Source organism: Naegleria gruberi, assembly GCF_000004985.1.
Source record: "Naegleria gruberi genomic scaffold NAEGRscaffold_60, whole genome shotgun sequence".
In the NCBI taxonomy this organism is placed as follows: domain Eukaryota; phylum Heterolobosea; class Eutetramitea; order Acrasida; family Naegleriidae; genus Naegleria; species Naegleria gruberi.
The window spans coordinates 247,316-266,672 of record NW_003163267.1 but is presented as its reverse complement, the minus strand read 5'-3'; the positions used below and the strand labels follow the sequence as shown (position 1 = coordinate 266,672).

At 31.7% G+C, this 19,357-nt stretch overlaps 8 protein-coding genes across 8 annotated transcripts; 3 read left to right on the top strand and 5 right to left on the bottom strand.

Annotated features, from left to right (window-relative positions):
* Positions 1-1,911: 1,911 nt before the first annotated feature.
* Positions 1,912-3,295, bottom strand: NAEGRDRAFT_59417 (uncharacterized protein). Its single transcript, XM_002671554.1, has one exon. It carries the CDS (start codon positions 2,810-2,812, stop codon positions 1,952-1,954), a length of 861 nt encoding a protein of 286 aa, XP_002671600.1. The 5' UTR covers positions 2,813-3,295; the 3' UTR covers positions 1,912-1,951.
* Positions 3,296-3,557: 262 nt separating this feature from the next.
* On the bottom strand, positions 3,558-3,866 carry NAEGRDRAFT_73409 (uncharacterized protein; the record flags this gene model as incomplete). The annotated part of the gene is made up of 1 exon (XM_002671553.1): positions 3,558-3,866. One exon carries the CDS (start codon positions 3,864-3,866, stop codon positions 3,558-3,560), a length of 309 nt encoding a protein of 102 aa, XP_002671599.1.
* Positions 3,867-4,593: 727 nt separating this feature from the next.
* On the top strand, positions 4,594-6,279 carry NAEGRDRAFT_73408 (uncharacterized protein; the record flags this gene model as incomplete). Its single annotated transcript, XM_002671605.1, has 1 exon — positions 4,594-6,279. One exon carries the CDS (start codon positions 4,594-4,596, stop codon positions 6,277-6,279), a length of 1,686 nt encoding a protein of 561 aa, XP_002671651.1.
* A 337-nt stretch (positions 6,280-6,616) lies between these two features.
* On the top strand, positions 6,617-8,177 carry NAEGRDRAFT_44774 (uncharacterized protein; the record flags this gene model as incomplete). The annotated part of the gene is made up of 2 exons (XM_002671604.1): positions 6,617-6,633; positions 6,800-8,177. 2 exons carry the CDS (start codon positions 6,617-6,619, stop codon positions 8,175-8,177), a joined length of 1,395 nt encoding a protein of 464 aa, XP_002671650.1.
* Positions 8,178-8,636: 459 nt separating this feature from the next.
* On the bottom strand, positions 8,637-10,602 carry NAEGRDRAFT_73406 (uncharacterized protein; the record flags this gene model as incomplete). The annotated part of the gene is made up of 3 exons (XM_002671552.1): positions 8,637-8,839; positions 8,887-10,087; positions 10,132-10,602. 3 exons carry the CDS (start codon positions 10,600-10,602, stop codon positions 8,637-8,639), a joined length of 1,875 nt encoding a protein of 624 aa, XP_002671598.1.
* A 157-nt stretch (positions 10,603-10,759) lies between these two features.
* On the bottom strand, positions 10,760-12,659 carry NAEGRDRAFT_59416 (uncharacterized protein). The gene has a single exon (XM_002671551.1). The coding sequence runs from the start codon at positions 12,620-12,622 to the stop codon at positions 10,802-10,804; it is 1,821 nt and encodes a 606-aa protein (XP_002671597.1). The 5' UTR covers positions 12,623-12,659; the 3' UTR covers positions 10,760-10,801.
* Positions 12,660-13,152: 493 nt separating this feature from the next.
* Positions 13,153-14,109, top strand: NAEGRDRAFT_52827 (uncharacterized protein; the record flags this gene model as incomplete). Its single annotated transcript, XM_002671603.1, has 1 exon — positions 13,153-14,109. The coding sequence occupies one exon, from the start codon at positions 13,153-13,155 to the stop codon at positions 14,107-14,109; it is 957 nt and encodes a 318-aa protein (XP_002671649.1).
* A 761-nt stretch (positions 14,110-14,870) lies between these two features.
* Positions 14,871-18,621, bottom strand: NAEGRDRAFT_81486 (uncharacterized protein; the record flags this gene model as incomplete). The annotated part of the gene is made up of 4 exons (XM_002671550.1): positions 14,871-16,595; positions 16,804-17,251; positions 17,295-17,830; positions 17,915-18,621. 4 exons carry the CDS (start codon positions 18,619-18,621, stop codon positions 14,945-14,947), a joined length of 3,342 nt encoding a protein of 1,113 aa, XP_002671596.1. The 3' UTR covers positions 14,871-14,944.
* Positions 18,622-19,357: the final 736 nt, after the last annotated feature.

Below are 19,357 nucleotides of genomic sequence, written 5' to 3'. Positions count from 1 at the left end.
CACAAGGATGTGTGTAATCTAGTACTATACATGAGATGTATATTTAAAAACTGGATTGAAAGATTATCCACCAATCAATTGCTAACATGTGATAATATGGAGAAGATTCGTGTGTTTGGTTCTTTAGTTGCAGGTACTACAATAGTGTGGTTAGAAATGAGATTGAAATTCCACAACGAATTTGATCTTGTAAATGGTCAGTCTCTTCCCCCTTTTACATATGCTTTGAAAGTTTCTGATATTTATGACTTGACCACAGTTCAAGGTTTATCAAAGTCTTTGATGATTTTACAACATACATTCGATCATGTCAATAACATACAATTTAACGCAGGTGAACCTCTTGAATCTAAGAATCTGTCAACGAGAACTAAATAATATTAAAATATTGACCCCAAACACACCAAAGATTAAATTACTCATCACTATTAGATGGATAGGTCAATGTTTAACAATTTTACAACAATTACATTTAAAATTGAATATATTACATTTCGATAATTAAATTGACAATATTCTAACAAGAAAAAGCAATGGTGGTGACATAATTGGTCAATTCATTCTCAAAGAATGTAACATGGCTGATGGGTTGGTTTGTGATTTAGTAATATCCGATTTAATACAGCATTTCAATTACAGGGCTCTTCAGACAATGAAGAAAGAAAAACCATAACACGTCCTGATGCATTTAAATTTCCATACACTTGGCATAGTGCAAGATAATTATGCAATGGCTATTTTTATTGCAAAACTTGTTAGAAGAATCATAGTTGAAGATTTTCAAGAATTTCAAGAATTATTAATTCATCTCAAACTTTCAAAGAATATGGCAACAGTGTGATCAGATATTTTGAAAAATTAGTTAATGATACTGAAAATGTTGAACCAATCTACAAAGCATACTTCTTACCTGGATTGATCCAATTGCTCAAATATATCATTTATCAAAATAGGAACACACCAAGTTTATTATCAAACATTACAAAAATTTATCAATCAAACATTAATAATGTTATGAATATACTTAATACCACAACTATAACCCAGACAAACAACTCTAACACTTTCAATAAACCTTAATTCTTATTTGGTTGATAATCAAATAATTGGAAGGTAAAAGGTTAAATATTTCAGCGTTTCTAAGAGATTGAACAAAAATTAACAAAGTTAATGTGTAAATAATTTATGGTCTACTGTGTTATTAATGAGATTACGAAATTGATTGAACGCGGAGTTAGTTCAATTAAACTCCTAAAAAAATGTCGAAATCTCTAGTCCTACTATTATTGTGTAGTTTCATCATTACATTGAATATTGTTTCTCTTGCTTCTGCAACAATACCATTACCACCATTATGGGGAGGAGTTTCAACATTCCGAGTTTTAGTTAATTTAACAAATCCTGACCCAATTACTAATTGGTTATTTGCTTATTATCATGATTCCGATTTAAATGCTGAAAGATATGAACATTTTCCACCACAATATGATGAAATGTGTACTGGATTACCATATGGAAGTGATCAACAGTGTAATGTTATATTTGCTACTAATGGTTGGTCTTATTTACAATTTCCAAAAGTTAATTTCTGTTGTAAATGTGAAAATCAATTTGGAGCAGTGAAGGGAAATTGGATGGAAAAGAATTCAACATTTGTTGGTGTTGAAAATTTGTTAGGATATCAAGTTCAACATTGGACGAAACAAGGTCAATATTTGAATCATTATTATTGTACTAATAGTGATAAGATTAGAATTCCAATAAGATTTAATGAATTGTGGGGACCTAAACATATTTTGAAACAATGGGATTTTAAGGTTGAAACTTATAATACGAAACCATTCGATAGATCACTAATTGATGCGCCACAAAATTGTGAAAATTTGTGTACAAGTGGTGTTTGTGCTGCTTACAGAAAATAAATTTATTAAAACACATTTGAGAATAGAGTTTACAAATTATCCAATTCTTCAGCATCTTCTTCTCTATTCACACGACCAGGTCTTGTATTCATTCCATTTTGCTTATTAAGTTTCTTATAGAAGAATACGAAAGAAACTATTCCAACACAGAGAATCAACAATGAGACAATAACCAAAATGACCAATAGCAAGACAATGGCTTCATTGACAAATTGATATGGATTCTCTTCTACAGTAATTTCATATTCGTCCAATACCACATTATTATACTTTAAAACAAGTGAATGTTGACCACTTGTATCAATATTAGCACATGTTGCAAAACCATAACCGTTAATATAGTTTGTCAATTGACAATATAACTTGTCGTTAGGATTTGCAGATGAAATGGAAAGGAGTGGAATATCAATAACTGGTGTTGGTTTGTTATCACTATCAAATAATTTGAAATACAATGTGAATTCTTTGCCAGAATAAATCAATTGATTATTGTGAATAAGTAATTCTCCCTTAGATGCCTTTTTAACAACAGGAATTTTGATTCGAATGTTTCTAATCTTTTGATCATTGAAGAAACTACGTGGTGTGAATTCAAGTAAAAGTTCATTACCATTAGTAAATTCTTCTTCATTGAGATTCACAATAAGTCTACCAACTCCATCCCTTACAACAGCTGTTGGTTGTGGTGTTTTGGCATTTTGAACACTAATTGTACCTTGAAGGTAGAAATCTACAGTTGAATATTGTAGATTAACAAATGTAATATCTACTCTGACACTAGTCCCATAGTAATATTTAGGATTTGGTTCAGAGAGATCATAGGCTACATCATTGGCGGCCCTTGATGTGCAATAACCCTCTATTTCATGTAACAAAACAGCAAAGTCCATGTCGTTAGCTTTTGCAACAACATAAACAGTGTGTGTATTATCATATCTTGAAATTGTTGTATCTTGAGAACAGTTTTGACTATTGGTCTACTTTTGATAATGTCATAGGCAAACTGTTTGCCTGCCTTGAACATGAACAAGTCATCAACATTATCAATAATGTAATACGAAAAGGTTTCATCAAAAAGAAAACCATCTATTTCCATTTTGATGGAACCAATTACTGGGGATTTACTATCTGAACAAGAAACAGCTTTCACAAATACACCATTAACAAATTCATGACTCCTACAATCAACACATGTACATGTATCATCCATCTTTCTCTTTGTAGATTCAAATTTTTGAATGTTGTTTGCCATCTCAACATGTTGAGTGGTAAGTGTTGTTGCATGTGTGGTTAGAACCATGACACAAAGCAAAATCATCGCCAATACAATAGCAAAAAAGCTTGTTTTCATATTGTAGTGTAGTTTGGGATTGCAATTTCTTTTTGAATGTTGTATTTAATATTGAATACACTGACTTCCTTTCGAATACTTGATGCTGAAAGAATTCGTCAAACGTTTCAAGCATTCGTAATATCCATTTGTAATTTTGGGTCTTGTGTCACCATTTACGACTTTAACATCCATTTCACATCGACGAAAATGGTGCACACCTTTTGGATGAAGAATAGGAGCAGATATTTACCACCCACTTGGTTTATCAATGTGTTTTTTTGTTTTCCAATACCCAACGCAGCTTATTTTCCTAGTGGTGTCATTTCACTAATGTACTTAGCACCTTCATCACCAATTTGATTCCTAGATATAATAAGTGATATTAATTGTTTCATTTCACTAATGTATTTAGCTCCTTCATCACCAATTTCATTATTAGTAATATTAAGTGATGTTAATTGTTTCATTTCACTTATGTATTTAGCACCTTCATCACTAGCTTGATTGAAAGAAATATCAAGTGATGTTAATTGTTTCATTTCACTAATGAATTTGACCCCTTGTACACCAATTTGATTGAAAGAAATATCAAGTGACGTTAATCGTTTCATATCACTAATGAATTTGAGTTTTTCAAAAGAGTCAAGCAAATATCTAAAAACTTTAAGATTAATAATTCTATTCCTAAACTGACTTTTCATGAATAATTCAACTCGTTTCTCTGTAATTTTTTTTTTAAATTGCGTTCCTTGATCACATTAAAGAATTGTTTTGAAATCAAGGAACAATTATTCAAAATAAACCACGAATCATCGAGCATGGAAATTATTTCAAAACAAACATCATCTGAAAATATTTCTTGTTGGAATTTCCCACTCTTTTTTGATTTCTCTTCCAAACTATTGTTAGTGAATATTTCCTTCACCGAATTAATTAATTGATGATTTTCAAAATCTTGTCTTTTTCGTTTGCTCATTTTTTAAATTTGTGCGATGCAACAACACAAGAAACGTGATTACTTGTCACAATTATTTCTCATTCCTGACTCAGAAAATTAACAAGTTTTTTAACGATTGTTCGTTGGATCTTGAAAATATGTGAACCTCTGCATAAATACTATGAGGGGTATGAATTGATTCACATTGGAGGTTGACACAGATTTTGTAAACTTATATTGAATTCAAACTCTTCAAAACCTAATCCATCTTGATGTTTTGTACTAATCATGTATTAAAAATTGTCTAAAAATAACTTTAACAATCTTGAAATTGAGATTTTCAAGTTTAAAATGCAATAAAAATTTAAAATAATTTTGAATTTTTAAAAAAAACAAAAAAAATGCAATCACATCAAGAACACGGTGAATCGGAGGAAGCCGATTATTCCATTCTTCCAATGGATGTCATTCTGGAAATTTATTCCTTTCTCACATTAAAAAAGAAACAATTCGAAACTTTACAATCAAATGCTAATTTACTACATATTCTTTTCGGATATAAAAATTGGGATTCTAATAGATTAATTTATTTTTTGTATAAACATTTTCATATTAAATCCAAGTTGGAAATTGATAATTATTTAATCAATTCGATATTTAAATTAGCGACTGGAATTAAAATTGAACAATTTCAGATTCGGGATGAAAATTGTTTGGCCCTTGAGAAGAATCAACAATTGAAGAGATTTGTTTATACAGGAAGTCAAAAACACTTCAATTCTAATATGTGTGAATCATTATCTCATTGTAAATCTTTGAGATTTTTAAAGTTGAACACTGTCTATGACACTTCCTTCAAGATTTTATTTAATACTTTACCTAAATTAAGATTTTTATATGTATCTACTGGATTCCAAACTCAAAATTTAGTTGATTTTAATTTTGATGGAATTGTTTATGAGGATTCAGAATTGAGACAAATAGTATTATCATCAATTTATGGATTTTCTGATGAACATCAATTATGTAATTTATTCAAGTTTCCTAAATTGGTTATTCTCTATCTGGAAAATCAAAATATTACAAAAGAATCATTTAAATTTGCTTATCTGAACTGTAAAGAATTATGTTTTGATAAGTGTTACAAATTGACTGACGTTGGAGCTAATGCCTTGTCTAAAACTAATTGCCCAAATTTGGAAACTTTGAAATTGTCAGCGTGTTCAATAAGAAGCCAAGGACTAAAGTCACTATTCCATCCAAACAATGCTCAATTGTTGAATCAGCTTAAATACTTGGAAATGAGCAAGAATTTGATGGTTGGAACTGCTTTACAAAATTTAAAAAATTTCCAATTTGATAATTTGGAAACTGTTGATTTCAATTATTGTTCAAACCTTTCAGATGTTGGTGTCAAGACACTTGTCAAATCAATATGTAAAACTGTCAAGATTTTGAAATTGAATCAGTGTGGAATAACCTTTGATGGATTTAGTTATATTTTAGAAAATTGTTCTAAACTTCACAAACTTCAACTTGTATCCAATGCCATAACATTCCCAAACGTTGGAGATGATAATTATATTACCATAGATCCAAGTAGATATGAAAACTTGAAATTAATCAAATTGGAAGATAACAAAATTACCAACATTGATTGGTTATTAGAACATTTACCTAAAAAATTGGATTTCCTCAATTTGAGTGCCAACCCAATTGGAAATCAAGAAGCCAAAAGGATTATTGCTCATCCATGTGAGATTACCTATCTCACTCTTGAGAAATGTAACTTGACTGATGAATTTATATTGGAAACTAAATTATCTCAAGAACAAATTCCATGTTTACAAGCATTCAGAGTTATTGGAAATGATTTTACAGATGATGCCATTCAAAAACTCATTGAACAACAACCTCAACTCACCAGACTATTCCTAAGTGGAAATGCACGCCTCACAAATAAGACCATTGATACAATTGTAAACTCCAAACTTGAATTACAAGTTTTATGGTTGGAAAAGTGTCCTCTCATTTCCAAAGAAAAACAAAAGGAATGTAGTGCAAAGTATGATATTGTCAGATTTTAAACTTTTCAATATTTTGTAAATACTATTAAACTATTTAAACTTACTAAATTCGGAATCTCTATTGAAAAAGGAAAAAGCATTTCCATTCCATGTAAGCAGAGTGAATCTGTTGTTTCTTTCCTGAAACCATTAAACAATGTATCTTTGTTATCTTGCTTCATCCATTCCAAACTCTTTGTTACTATCAACATTGGACTGTTATTTTTTTCCAAGTTGTTTTTTCCTTAACCTTAGTTACACCTTTAAAGTATTTTGTAAACTCAATTACACTATTTAATTCAATAATTTATATTATTCTTGAAATTACAAAAATACCATTACTAAATACTTGAAAAAAATGCCTCGAGAAATAGTGTATGTTTTTTATTGCAAGGCTTTGTATTTTTAAACACGCAAAATCAAATTTTATTACCATGCCTTATTGTTATATGTTGGGAAAATACAACTTTTGATGATGAACAAAAACGATCGGCAATATTATATAATATTAATATTAATTTTAACAAACAATAATAAAAAGAACAATTCAAGTGGGACAATGTGGTAATCAAATCGGAGGAAGAATGTGGGATTTAGTATTGAGGGAACATGCTGCAGTGTTTCAAAATAAGAAAAATCAAAATCCCGATATTTTGTATGATGAACCGTTATCAACCTTTTTCAAATGGGATATGGAGCAGAAATCGAGAAGGGCCGGCATGCCAGATATTAAAGCAAGAGCATTACTAGTGGACATGGAAGAAGGAGTTGTGAATCAAATATTTAAAAGTGATATTGGAGGATTGTTTAATAGAGATAGACAAGTTATTTCTGATGTGAGTGGTTCAGGAAACAATTGGGCACATGGTCATGAAGTGTATGGACCTAAATATCATGAGGAAATATTGGAGAAAATTAGATGGGAAGTTGAAGAATGTGATTCGATTCAGAGTTTCTTTTTACTTCATAGTTTAGGAGGTGGTACAGGTTCTGGTTTGGGATCTTTTATTACACAAGTCCTCCATGATGAATTTCCTGATATTTATACATTTTCTGCTTGTGTTTTCCCTTCCAAAGACGATGACGTTATCACCTCACCTTATAACTCCTTACTATCACTCAATGAATTATCAGAAAACTCGGATTGTGTTTTACCTATTGAAAATCAAGCACTATATGACATGTGTAAATTTGTAAATTCACTCGAAAAGAAAAAGGATGTGACCAGCACCCTGTCAAAAGAAGAAGATTCAAAACCATTTGACCAAATGAACGATATCGCCGCCACCTTGCTTACCAATTTAACCAGCTCAATGAGATTTGAAGGCTCTCTCAACGTCGATCTTAACGAAATAACCATGAATTTGGTTCCTTATCCAAGGTTGAAATTTTTACTCAGCAGTTTATCTCCTTTTGTGATGCCAAAGGATGTGCATCTTCCTCCAAGAAGAATGGATCAAATGTTTAAGGATGTTCTTTCCAGAGATTATCAATTATTGAAATGTGATCCAATCCATCACAAATATTTATCATGTGGTTTGATTTTAAGAGGCCAACAAGCAAATATCTCTGATATTAACAGAAACATTGCTAAAATGAAGGGTGAAATGGATATGATATATTGGAACCAAGAAGGATTCAAAGTAGGTCTTTGTCACGTAGCACCACACAATCAACCTTACTCTCTTCTTTGCTTGGCTAATAATTGCTGTATTGGAAATGTTTTCTCTGACATGCATACAAGATTTAAGAAGCTCTACAAGAAGAAAATTTACACTCACCACTATACTGAATACATGCCTGAAGCTCTCTTTGATGAAGCTTTGGAAAATGCTGCAAGTTTAATTGAAGAATATGCTTCTCTCCAAAACAAGACAGAGGAGGAGGTCCAAGTACCTAGATTTATTCCTGATTTTTAGATTTTCTCTTTGATCTTCTAGATTGATTCCTGAAAGAATCTGATGAGGAAGAATAATTTTGTGGAGAGGAGGGCTCTGGACTAACTGGCTCTCTAATTCCTTGGAAGAAAAATGAGTATAGAATTCCTAGTAAGGATGAATTTCCAACTTTCTTTGGTACATCCTTCTTAATTTCTATGTGAGGCTTAATATTAGCAGTGGAAGTAGAGCTAGAATCCTTCTCACTTGCTCTCTTTGAGTCATCGTATGGCACTGTTCTCGTTGATATAATGAGTAAGAGCAAAATAAAAACTGCAATAAATCCATAATTCAAAATTTCACGTCTCATTGTAGCCATTCTTTCAATATTTTCTTGTGACAATTTTAAAATCTTTTGATCCATACTTGAACTGAATTGATCAATCTTTTGTTTTAGTTTGTTTTCTATTTCAATTTTCTAAATAATTATTAATTATCCTATCAAACAAAGAAACATACCATATCATTAATTATTTGCTCTCTATTCTTCTGTGTCAGTGATATAAAACTGTTGGCAATGAGCTTGTGATCTTCTCCATTCTTTTCCAAAATTTGATGAATATATTGGAATGTCTTGGCATTCTTCATTTCAAGCGCTTTGATTTGATTTTTCAAAATATTTTCATTCTCTCCATGAATTTTAACTTTTACAAACGTTACTCAACAACTAATTCAATCATGAAATACTTACTAGCATTAAATAAGGATTTGAGGATATTTTGCTTTTCATTCAATAAGTGAGAAAGAGTACTCTTCATAGGAGTCTTTTCATCTAAACCATCTGTTTCATCATCAACAACTACTTTTTGCTTCTTCTTAGAATCCTTAGCAGATGGCTTTTTCGTTGGTTGAATATTCTCAAACTTGAGTGTTCCATTAGTGATACATTTCAAACTAAAGTAAGTAACTCTGTATTGACAAACTCCCCAAATTTCCCTATTCTTATTTGAAATGGTATTCATATCTTGACTATTCATAGTATTATTGGAATGTAATGTTCTATTGTAAAGTGAAAATCCCTTATCACTATTCTTTAAAAATCCAACTCTTTCAATAAAATCCTTTTTCAAAACCTTAAAACATGTACAATTAATGACATCCCTTTCCTGTTCAATGATAAATGATATCCTATCATTCCCATCATTCAAACGTCCAATATTGCAAAATCCAAAACTTTGAAATTTCTTCTTTACCAACATTGCCCAAAATTCAGTTTTTGAATTCATACGACTGTTTGTAATCTTTTCCTTAATTAAATTTGAAATGTCATCATTCAATAATTTTCCAAATGATTCTTCCAATTGATCCAATCTTTTAGAATTCTCCTTATCTGAATTATGAATAGATGCTATCTGTTCAGTATTTTCCTTGATTAATTCATTCAAATTTGCCTCTTCCTTCTTAATATCATATTCAATACTTCCATGATTATTAGATTGTGTTTGTTCATTTGTAATTTGAGTTGATTCTGAATTTTTCTTACTGGATTTTTGAAGAGATTTTTTCAAATCTTCCAATAAAGTAGATCCATGAACTCTTAACAAACTCAAAGTACAATAATATTCATTCTCTCCATAATGTGATAAAAATTCCAATTTAACATATCTTGTAATGGATGGTTTTTTAAATGTAAAATGTTGAACTTTTCGACTATTTGCTGCTTGAAAAGTCCCCAACAATTCCCAACAATTTGATTTTTCCTTACATGGATATTTCACAGATGCATAAACCTTAAAATGTTTAAAAGAGCATGAATAATATTCATAATTGGCAATGGCAATACTTTTCATTAATATTTCCTCAGATAATTCCACAACAATCCACTTTTTAGGAACTGATCTTGGAATGAGACAATATTTATCACTATCTTCATTCAATATCCTTGAAACTTTCTAAATCAATTAATTCAATATATTCGAATCTTTAAAGAACATACTTTTGCCTCTCGATTTGATGATAATATCTTGGCTCCTGCTTCTTCCGATGCAAAATTAAATCCAACATTAATCTTGGGTTGTCGAGGAGGAGGAGGTGCTGTTGCTGTTGGAGTACTAGATGTCGTTGATTGTTGTTCAATTGTTGCTGATGATGATGAAGATCCTATATTATTATTATTTGTATTTGTATTAGTATTAGTATTAGGCTGTTGTTGAGTATTGTTTATTGTTGCTGTTGGTGAGGTAGAGGCATGGACGAAGAGGTTATATGTTGAAGAGGATGAATTATCTAAATAAATAAGAATGATTAATACAAATACAAGGAAAGATATGATTGGAGTTGTGATTGTCCGAGAAAGTTGTGAAGAAGTGTCTGACAATTCCGATAATAGCCTTCTTGATTTAAATTTTGGCTTGTTTTGATGTACATATTGCGTAGTAGTTGTGGTGGTAGAATGTGATGATGACATTTTCTTATCTCGTATTGTTGTTGTTGATAATAACAGTAAATTCTCGGCTTTATGGTTAGGTAAATGTTGATCCGAACTGTTGTTAATATTTTGATGATGACTAAATTTAAACATTTTTTGCCTTGTTTGTGTTAAATTGAAGAAAATTAAACACGTGTTTTTTAAATTTTCAATATTATTACAAAATTGGTTTATATATTTACTCTTCTTCAAGATTCTTGAAAGCATTTGAAATTTCTTGATAAAGGTCGTTAAGTTGTTGTTTAACACCAGCTTCACCAAGGGATGGCTTGATAAACTTTTGGCTTGACAACTTGTAAGTCAAATCAGTCATGGCATTCTTAATTGTGTTCCATGTAATCTTGGCACCTGATTCTTGAACAGCCTTTTGAGAATCTTCATAGAATTTAATAAAGTTACGCAACATGAGAATAGTCTTAAAGAATGGACAATACTTGTCATAATCAGTGAATGAGTTTTGTTGCAAGAAATCTTCTCTCAATAATTTAGCAACTTCCAATGTAACCTTATCGTTTTCTGGGAGTGAGTCCTTACCGACCAATTGGACAATTTCTGTCAAATCTTCTTCTTGTTGGAGAATTTCTCTCATGATTGTACGCAAACGAACGAATTCAGGATCGACCTTTTCATAGAAAGGTTCCAAAGAGTTAATGTATTTAGAGTAGGAAATGAGCCAGTTGACTGAAGGGAAGTGCTTTCTTTGAGCCAATTTCTTATCCAAACCCCAAAAGACTTGGACAATACCCAAAGTTGAAGCAGTAACTGGATCGGCAAAGTCACCACCAGGTGGAGAAACAGCACCGACAATAGTAATTGAACCAGTACGACCTGGATTACCAATACAACGAACCTTACCAGCACGTTCATAGAAAGAAGCCAAACGAGCACCCAAATAAGCTGGATAACCAGAGTCAGCAGGCATTTCAGCAAGACGACCAGAAATTTCTCTCAAAGCTTCAGCCCAACGAGAAGTAGAGTCAGCCATCATAGCAACGTTCATACCCATATCTCTGAAATATTCGGACAATGTAATACCAGTATAAATAGAAGCTTCTCTGGCAGCAACAGGCATGTTTGAAGTGTTAGCAACAAGACAAGTTCTGTTCATGATAGAAACTTCCTTACCAGTCTTTTGATTAGTAACAGTAAGGTGAGGGAATTCCATCAATACTTCAGCCATTTCGTTACCACGTTCACCACAACCAACGTAGATAATAGCTTCAGAGTTAGAATATTTAGAAATAGCTTGGGAAATGACAGTCTTACCACAACCAAAGGCACCTGGAATAGCACAAGTACCACCTTGGACAGAAGGGAAGACAGCATCCAAAACACGTTGACCAGTCAAAATTGGATAATCACCAGCTAACTTTTCAATAACTGGACGAGGTTGACGTACAGGCCAGAAGTGGGCCATACCGAATTGTCTCTTCATACCATTGAAATCAACTTCAATGACAGCATCGTTAAGAGTATAGTTACCTGGGCTAGCAATATAAGTAATTTCACCCATAGCACCTGGTGGAAGGAGGATTTTGTGATTAATAAAGTCATTTTCTTCAACTTCACCGAAAATGTCACCTCCAGTGATTTTATCACCAATAGAGAAGTTTGTTGGGTTGAAAAACCAGTTCTTATCCATATCCAATGAATTTACGTTAATACCTCTAGGAATGTAAATATCTTCATTGCAGTTTTTATAAATGACTTCCAAAGGACGTTGGATACCGTCGAAAATACTACCCATGATACCTGGACCCAAGTGAACAGACAATGGTTGTCCAGTTCTCAATACTGGATCACCAACAGTCAAACCTGATGTTTCTTCGTAGACTTGGATTGTGGCAGTATCACCTTCCAAACGAATAATTTCACCCACAAGTTGTTGATTACCAACACGAACAAGTTCGTACATGGCAGCACCTTCCATCTTTTCAGCAACGACGACTGGTCCTGAAACAGACAAGATATCACCGTATTGACTTTCTCCTTCTCTCATTTTTATTGGATGATGGGTAGAGTGTGTATGGTCTTATTTTTTTTACGTAAATTTGTTAAATAATTTTTAAATTTATTTTATTTTTTCAAGAGAAACGATTTGGTAGTCTTGCTCTTCACAGCAATAAAACCAAAAGTCAAGCAAGCCTCGCTGTTGTTGAAGCCTGCTTGTTCAGCAAGGCTCTAAAAAAAATACCACCGGAATAAAACTTTACAATTTCTTCTCCGTTTATCGGATCCCGGAGTTACTTGTTGTTTAATATTTTGGGTTCTAAATAATCGTAGACACTGGTCATTGACTCTAATTCAATTCTTAATGTATATTTAGCTTTTGATCTCGTTTCGATTTTGTTATTTTTACAATGAATGGATTGAAATAATAATATATTTAAAAAAAATACTATTTAATATTAAATTGTTGTAAACTCCTTTAATTACATCACCTATTCGATTATTCAATAAAAAGCAACAATGAACTCGATTGCTAATTTTAATTCTATATTAAAAATTAATTTAATTATAAAATAAAAAATGAAACAAGATGCGATCAGACATGTTTTTCCCGATACTTCAATTGACAAGGTTTTAAAACATACATTCTTTAATGATGATTTTCAAATACGATTTTTGCAACAACGTAAAGAAGTATCAACAGTTTCAATTTCTAAAGGATGGAATAGTAATTTAGATAAAGATGATCCGAGAGTAAAGGAGACTTTTATGAGAGAAACATCAGTGGTTGTGGATAAAATTAATGCGCCTGCAATTTTAGGAATTAAAAGAGTTGATCTTCAAGTTACGGAATCATTAGTGATGGAATCAAGGGATAAATGTAGAGTTATTTGTGATATTTGTCTTGTCGGAGAATCTCCAATGAAGGAATTTTTTGAAATTTCAGCAATTTTTGATTTTGCACAAAAGAGTAATGATGACAATTTTCAAAGTGTAGAATTAACCATTGATATGAAGGCAGAATTTAAAAAACTTATTTGGACTGTTACTGATTTTGTAGAAAATGCATTGATCAAGAATGAGAACAAGTTGTTTTGCAAATGGATTGAAATGGCCTATGATGTCATTCCTTGTATTATCGATAGTATGGATGTTGAACCAACAAATGTAGAAGAATCAAATAAGGAGGAAAAGAAGGGATTTTCTTTATTCAAATCTAAAGAATCAAAGGAATCGAAAGAAACAAAGGATACTTCCAAAAAATCATCCTCTATTGCAATGTCTCTTAAAAACCTATTGAAAAAGAAGAAGAAGGATGGAACCCAAAATGAGGTTGAAAAGAAGGCACAAATATTTATCAAACATGTTGGTTACGAGGAATTGGTAAAGAAGAGCAAGGAGCAACATAAGGAAATGTTTGGTGTCATTGCACAAAAGCAAGAGAATGCTTACTTTGTATTATTTTTTACTACTGTTGGGATAATTATTGGACTATTCCTTTATTATACCTTTTCATCATCCTCAATTAAAATGTAAATATTGTAAATCACATAATTTAAAGGTATTATTAATTATGAACTTTTCATTCAGAAATAACATGTTTATTGTTACATTCTAGAGATCCCTACTTCAACCATCCATAATGAAACTCTACAATTTTCAATTTCTTTTATCAGAGTGTTGATACATCGATAAACACAAGAAATTGCATACTTGCTTAGTTGTTTAAACTCAGTTTATTGATGAAGAAAGCTTAATAATAACAATACGTTGTGAGGTCTCAATAGATTTGAACTTTATTCAACCAATTCAACGACTTAATTGTTGGACTGGAATTTCCCCTCCATTACCATCTCCAAAAATATCTGGAAGAGAAAACTTTAGTGCTAAAAGAAAATCTTCAATTTCCCCCAATTTTTTGAAATCTGATTAACTTTTCCAAACAATTTCATATCAACCTCTTCAAAGAAACTCTTCAATATGGTTGCCTTTTGTTTACAATACTGTTCAAGGAAAACGTCTGATTGTTCTCCAAAGTGTTCAAGACTGATCATTTTTAAATTGATTATTGTTTGGCTATTGCGTCCATCTTCAGGTTTTAAATGGATTTCATTAGATACGTGTTCAATAAATTGGTAAAGAGCCTAAATAATTTAAAATCTCCTTATTTATATTTATTACACAAATAGATTTTCGTAAATAATGGGAAATCATAGTAATAGGAATGACGATTACAGAATCTACAGATTAATTTGCAATAAAAACTCTGAACATGCATTCCTACAATGTCATTCCTTGGGATAATTATTGGACTATTCCTTTATTATACCTGTCATCATCCTTAATTAAATGTAAACATCTGTGTTGAAAACTATTCTTTTTTAACTATTGGAGCAAGTATCATTTGAATTCCTTTCAAATCTGTGACAATAGAAATGAAACGCAAATCAGTTGGGGAAGTTTGAAAATATCTTTGAATTGGCATCAACAAAAAGTAAAGACTAGGTGAAATTTGTACAGCAGTGCATAAATATTGAGAAACCCAATTAGCAGATAAAGTGATCAGCTCTGGAGGTGTAGATAATGGTGTCCAAATCATAGCCGTGCTAAAGTATTGGGATAATTGGATGTCATTCTTCATTTTAAAAAAAGTATTTAAATTAACCAAGTTAGGTGGGATAAGATTACCTGAGATTGGAACAAGTGGCATACCCTGCATTTGAGAATAAACTGTTCCCAGTTGACATGTAAGCTGTGGAACTATTGGTTGTGTTTGAATTGCTGAATTGGTACCTTGTACAGTATGTGATTGAGTATTAATTGTTGAGCTGGATTGACTTGAGCTGGCTGGTGTTGGCTGCTCCTTTTTTATCTCTTCCTTCTTCCTCTTCTTTAACTCTTTTTCAACTTTACGAAGTTCTTTATCTTCTTCCTCTCTTTCTTTCTTGAGTCTATTTTCTTCTTCTTTTTGTTTCTTTTTGAGTAATCTTTGTTCCTCTCGTTTTTTCTTTTTAAGCAGAGCTTCTTCTTCCAATTTTTTCTTTTGAAGTAGCTTTTCTTCTGCTTCTCTTTTTTTGGCTTCTTCCCTTTCGAGTCTTTCTTTCTTCTCTTTCTCTACCCGTTCTGCTTCTCTTTTTACACTCTCTTCTCCAGCTGGGCTAGATGCTGTAATTCTTGTAAAGCTAAATTGAGGTCTAGAGTCTTTATCAGTTTGGTGGTGGATCAAAAATTGTAATAATTCATTGAGGTTTTCTAAAGCATATCTCATAATATTTTCACTATATTTGCTAGAATAACCACTCTTGTTAATCGTTAATTTTTCATTTGACCAATATTGACTCAAACGTTCTAATTTTTCCAAATAACTTTTCACGTGATCATAGCTTGTTTTAGAAACTCCAATTTTGGAAAAGGAGTCTTTAGAACTCTTTAAAAACTTTTGTACAGATGCACACAGCTCACAAGTGCATGGCAAAGTGTGAGGAAGTTTGTAGGTTAATATTTCAATATAGCTTCTAGACAAGCCTCCCTTAATAGAGGAGATACACATTTGCGTTATATTAATCCATTGTTGCAATATAGTATTATCAACTATTGGTTTGAAATTCTTTAGAAATCTATCCAAAATATAAATATTACTAATGACATTCTTATTATAGGTTTTCAAAGTATGCAAGAGAGTTTCATACTCTTCTTTTTCGAGTAAATGTTTGAGAACTACTTCTCTCTCAGATCGGTTATCAAGTAATCGTTTTTCAATCATGTATTTTCTAAATCCAGAATAGAACAATTTCAACTCATTGTCTTCAATATCTTTTTTGTAATTTTCAAAATAATGGGATGGGTTCAAAACTGAAAAAACCTTATTTGGATCAAATGTATTGTATCCATACTTTTGAATGAGTTGTAAACCTCTATTATAATCATTGTTAAAGTAGAATTCTATTGTACCTTTTACAAATTCCTCACACATATAAGTGTCACAAAGAGGAAAATATTGAGCTTTGCAGTGTTTTAATTGGCTATAAAGAGATCTAAATATCGGTAAAAATAAATCTAAATAGGGTGAGCATTGAAATAAATGTAGAAAACTAACCCTTATTAAATGTATAACTAAATTTGTCTCGCTTTTTTTCACAAAATAAGTAGAATGAGTTTAGATTACGGATTGAATCGACTGATTTGACCAGCTGTGTTTCAATATAGTTTACCATTTTAGGGGTAACGAACGGCTCTAGTGCTTCCAAGTATTCATCAATATCAAGCTTATGTCCGTGTTCAAGATTTGTTAAACTATCAATACAATATTGAAAAACAATCTGTTTAAACTCTTGGTCTTCAAATACATTCAAACATTGTTTTAAAGCTTTTGCTGTGATTGAGGCCGAGCTACACTCTTCCTCAAGGAATTTTTTGGTCAAATCTTTCTTGCCAGTTTTAATTAATGTCATTACGAACATCTCTTGCTTGCTAATAGTATGTCTGTATGGTAATTTCCATTCTTCCTTTGTAAATGATTCATAAAATTCGTTAATCTGCTCACTTTCAGCTTTAGAAAGAAATTCAAAGTAGTTCATACCAAAATTAAATCCTAGCTCCACAATTGAACTAAATTGATTAGAAGAAATGATCAAGCATGTTTTTTGATACCATTTAGATGATTGAGTTCCATAATTTCCTGTTAGAATGATTAACTATCTAAATAATTCTCTCGTACTTACCTGTTTGATGTTCAGTTGACTTTGTTAGTTTCATATCTTTCATATCTTTTCCTGGAAATGAAAAAACCTGAGATGGCGAAACAGAGACATCGGAAAGTATTGCCTTTTCATCAAAGTACATTTTAGAGATGGTTAAAAACACTCCCTCTTCAAAGAAATCATCATCACTAAACCCTTCATTAACACGTTTTGTAAAGAAAGATGGAAACAAGAGCAATGGCAATTTGGATGCTTTGAGTGCAGAATAAATTTTGTAATCATTTCCTTTCAAATTTTCACATCCAAAAACTAAACTTTCTGTTGTATATTCGTGTTCCAGCAAATAAACTAATGGTTTCTTGGACAAATCAGTTTTCAACCACTCTGATAATTGTTCTCTTACATTTTCAGAATGTACATGATTATCTGCAATGGATAATTGCTGATTTTCTTGATGAGTTGTTACAATAATATTATAGATAAGGCAAGTTCTGTATCCACTTGTGAGTGGCATAACAGCATGATCACAATCAGAGTAAAATGAAATGAAATGACAACTGCCAAGAATTCATCATGATTAAATTCAATAATGGGAGATTTGAAATTAATTTTCAATAAATTGTTCATACTATAATACTCACTCAGTTGCATAATCATTTGTTGTGGCAATTTCCATTTCATAATCATTGTGTTTGATTTTGAATTCTCCTCCTTCAAAGATGGATGGTAAAATAATAACCAATGTGCATGTTTGTTTACATTCTTTTTCAGAATCTTTGTGATATTCAAAATGTCCTCCTTTTTCATACAATAGTAATTTGTACAATTTACATTCCACATTCTTGTACTTGTCAATTCCCAGTCCACTTTTAATTTTTGTTTCCAATAATTGATTTAATTCTTTTTGCCACATTGTATTTGTAATTCTAAATTGATTTGGTTCCAATTCATAGGAATTTCTCACATTGTCATCATAAATTGTTTCCTCTCCCTTTCCATAAGGTGATTTCTTTGCAATTCTAATAATTTCATCAGCTTGCTCTTTATAAACAATCGGAAAGGGCATTGCTTTATATTTCTTATCAGAATCTTGAGCAGCAGAAACAAGTAATTCCAATCCAGGAAGTGTCACACCATCAAACTTATCAGAACAAACAAAACTTCCTCCACAAGACACAATTTGACTGAAAGATTTCTTCAAACTTTTGTGGAGTGTTGGATAGGTCATTTTGCTCTCCTCCGTTGAAGAAGGATTTTGTTCAATGGTGGATTCATGTCCTGGAATAGTTGGATTTGTTTCTTCATCAGCAACGACACCTTCGGGAATTGATGATTTATCGTCTTGCATTTTTTAATTGGCACATTCATTCTGCTCCTCACTTGTTCACATTGAAAACAACAACAAAATGCAACCTATTACTATTATGAAAGAGACTTTGATACTTCCCTCTTCTGTTTGGATTTATTGTGTGATGTTTTGATTAATAATAATTTGAATAGAAATACTGGTTGCGAAAGATTGAAACTTATTTGGAATTATGTTTACAGTATACACGTTTACAAATTAATGATTTCCATTTTGCAATTATACCAACCAATCAGTACCATTCAATCCATTTACCAAGTTAATAACGGACCTAACAGTCATTCTCTTCAGATTTAACTCGAGTCAAACGTTTGAGAGATTTCTTCAATTTTTGCAATTCTGTTGCCTCGACATACATTCCAATTGTAAATTCTTCCAATCTTCCAAAAGATTCATTCTTTCCCAAAGTAGTCAAGAAACTTTTGACTTTTCCTTGTAAGTACATAATGCTCCACCATCTGTAGGTTCATCCAATCCTTTCGGTACTAGTTCTGGTAGCGATAGAAACAGCCCACTCCCAGTAACAAATAATCAACCAATCAGAACAAGAATGACCAAGCAACATTACCCAATTCAATAGTGTTGAAAATCAAGCAGAATGGGAGATTGGTCAAAAAGAAATGCTCTGTCCTTATTGATAACCTTGGTAAGCAATGGAGTGAAACCATGTTGGGTGTTTTCCATAATAGTTTACTTCCTATGATTCACATGTTCTTGT

Coding starts and splice junctions, on each gene's coding strand:
- NAEGRDRAFT_59417 (XM_002671554.1), bottom strand. CDS start 2,812: ATGGACTTTGCTGTTTTGTTACATGAAATAGAGGGTTATTGCACATCA.
- NAEGRDRAFT_59416 (XM_002671551.1), bottom strand. CDS start 12,622: ATGAGAGAAGGAGAAAGTCAATACGGTGATATCTTGTCTGTTTCAGGA.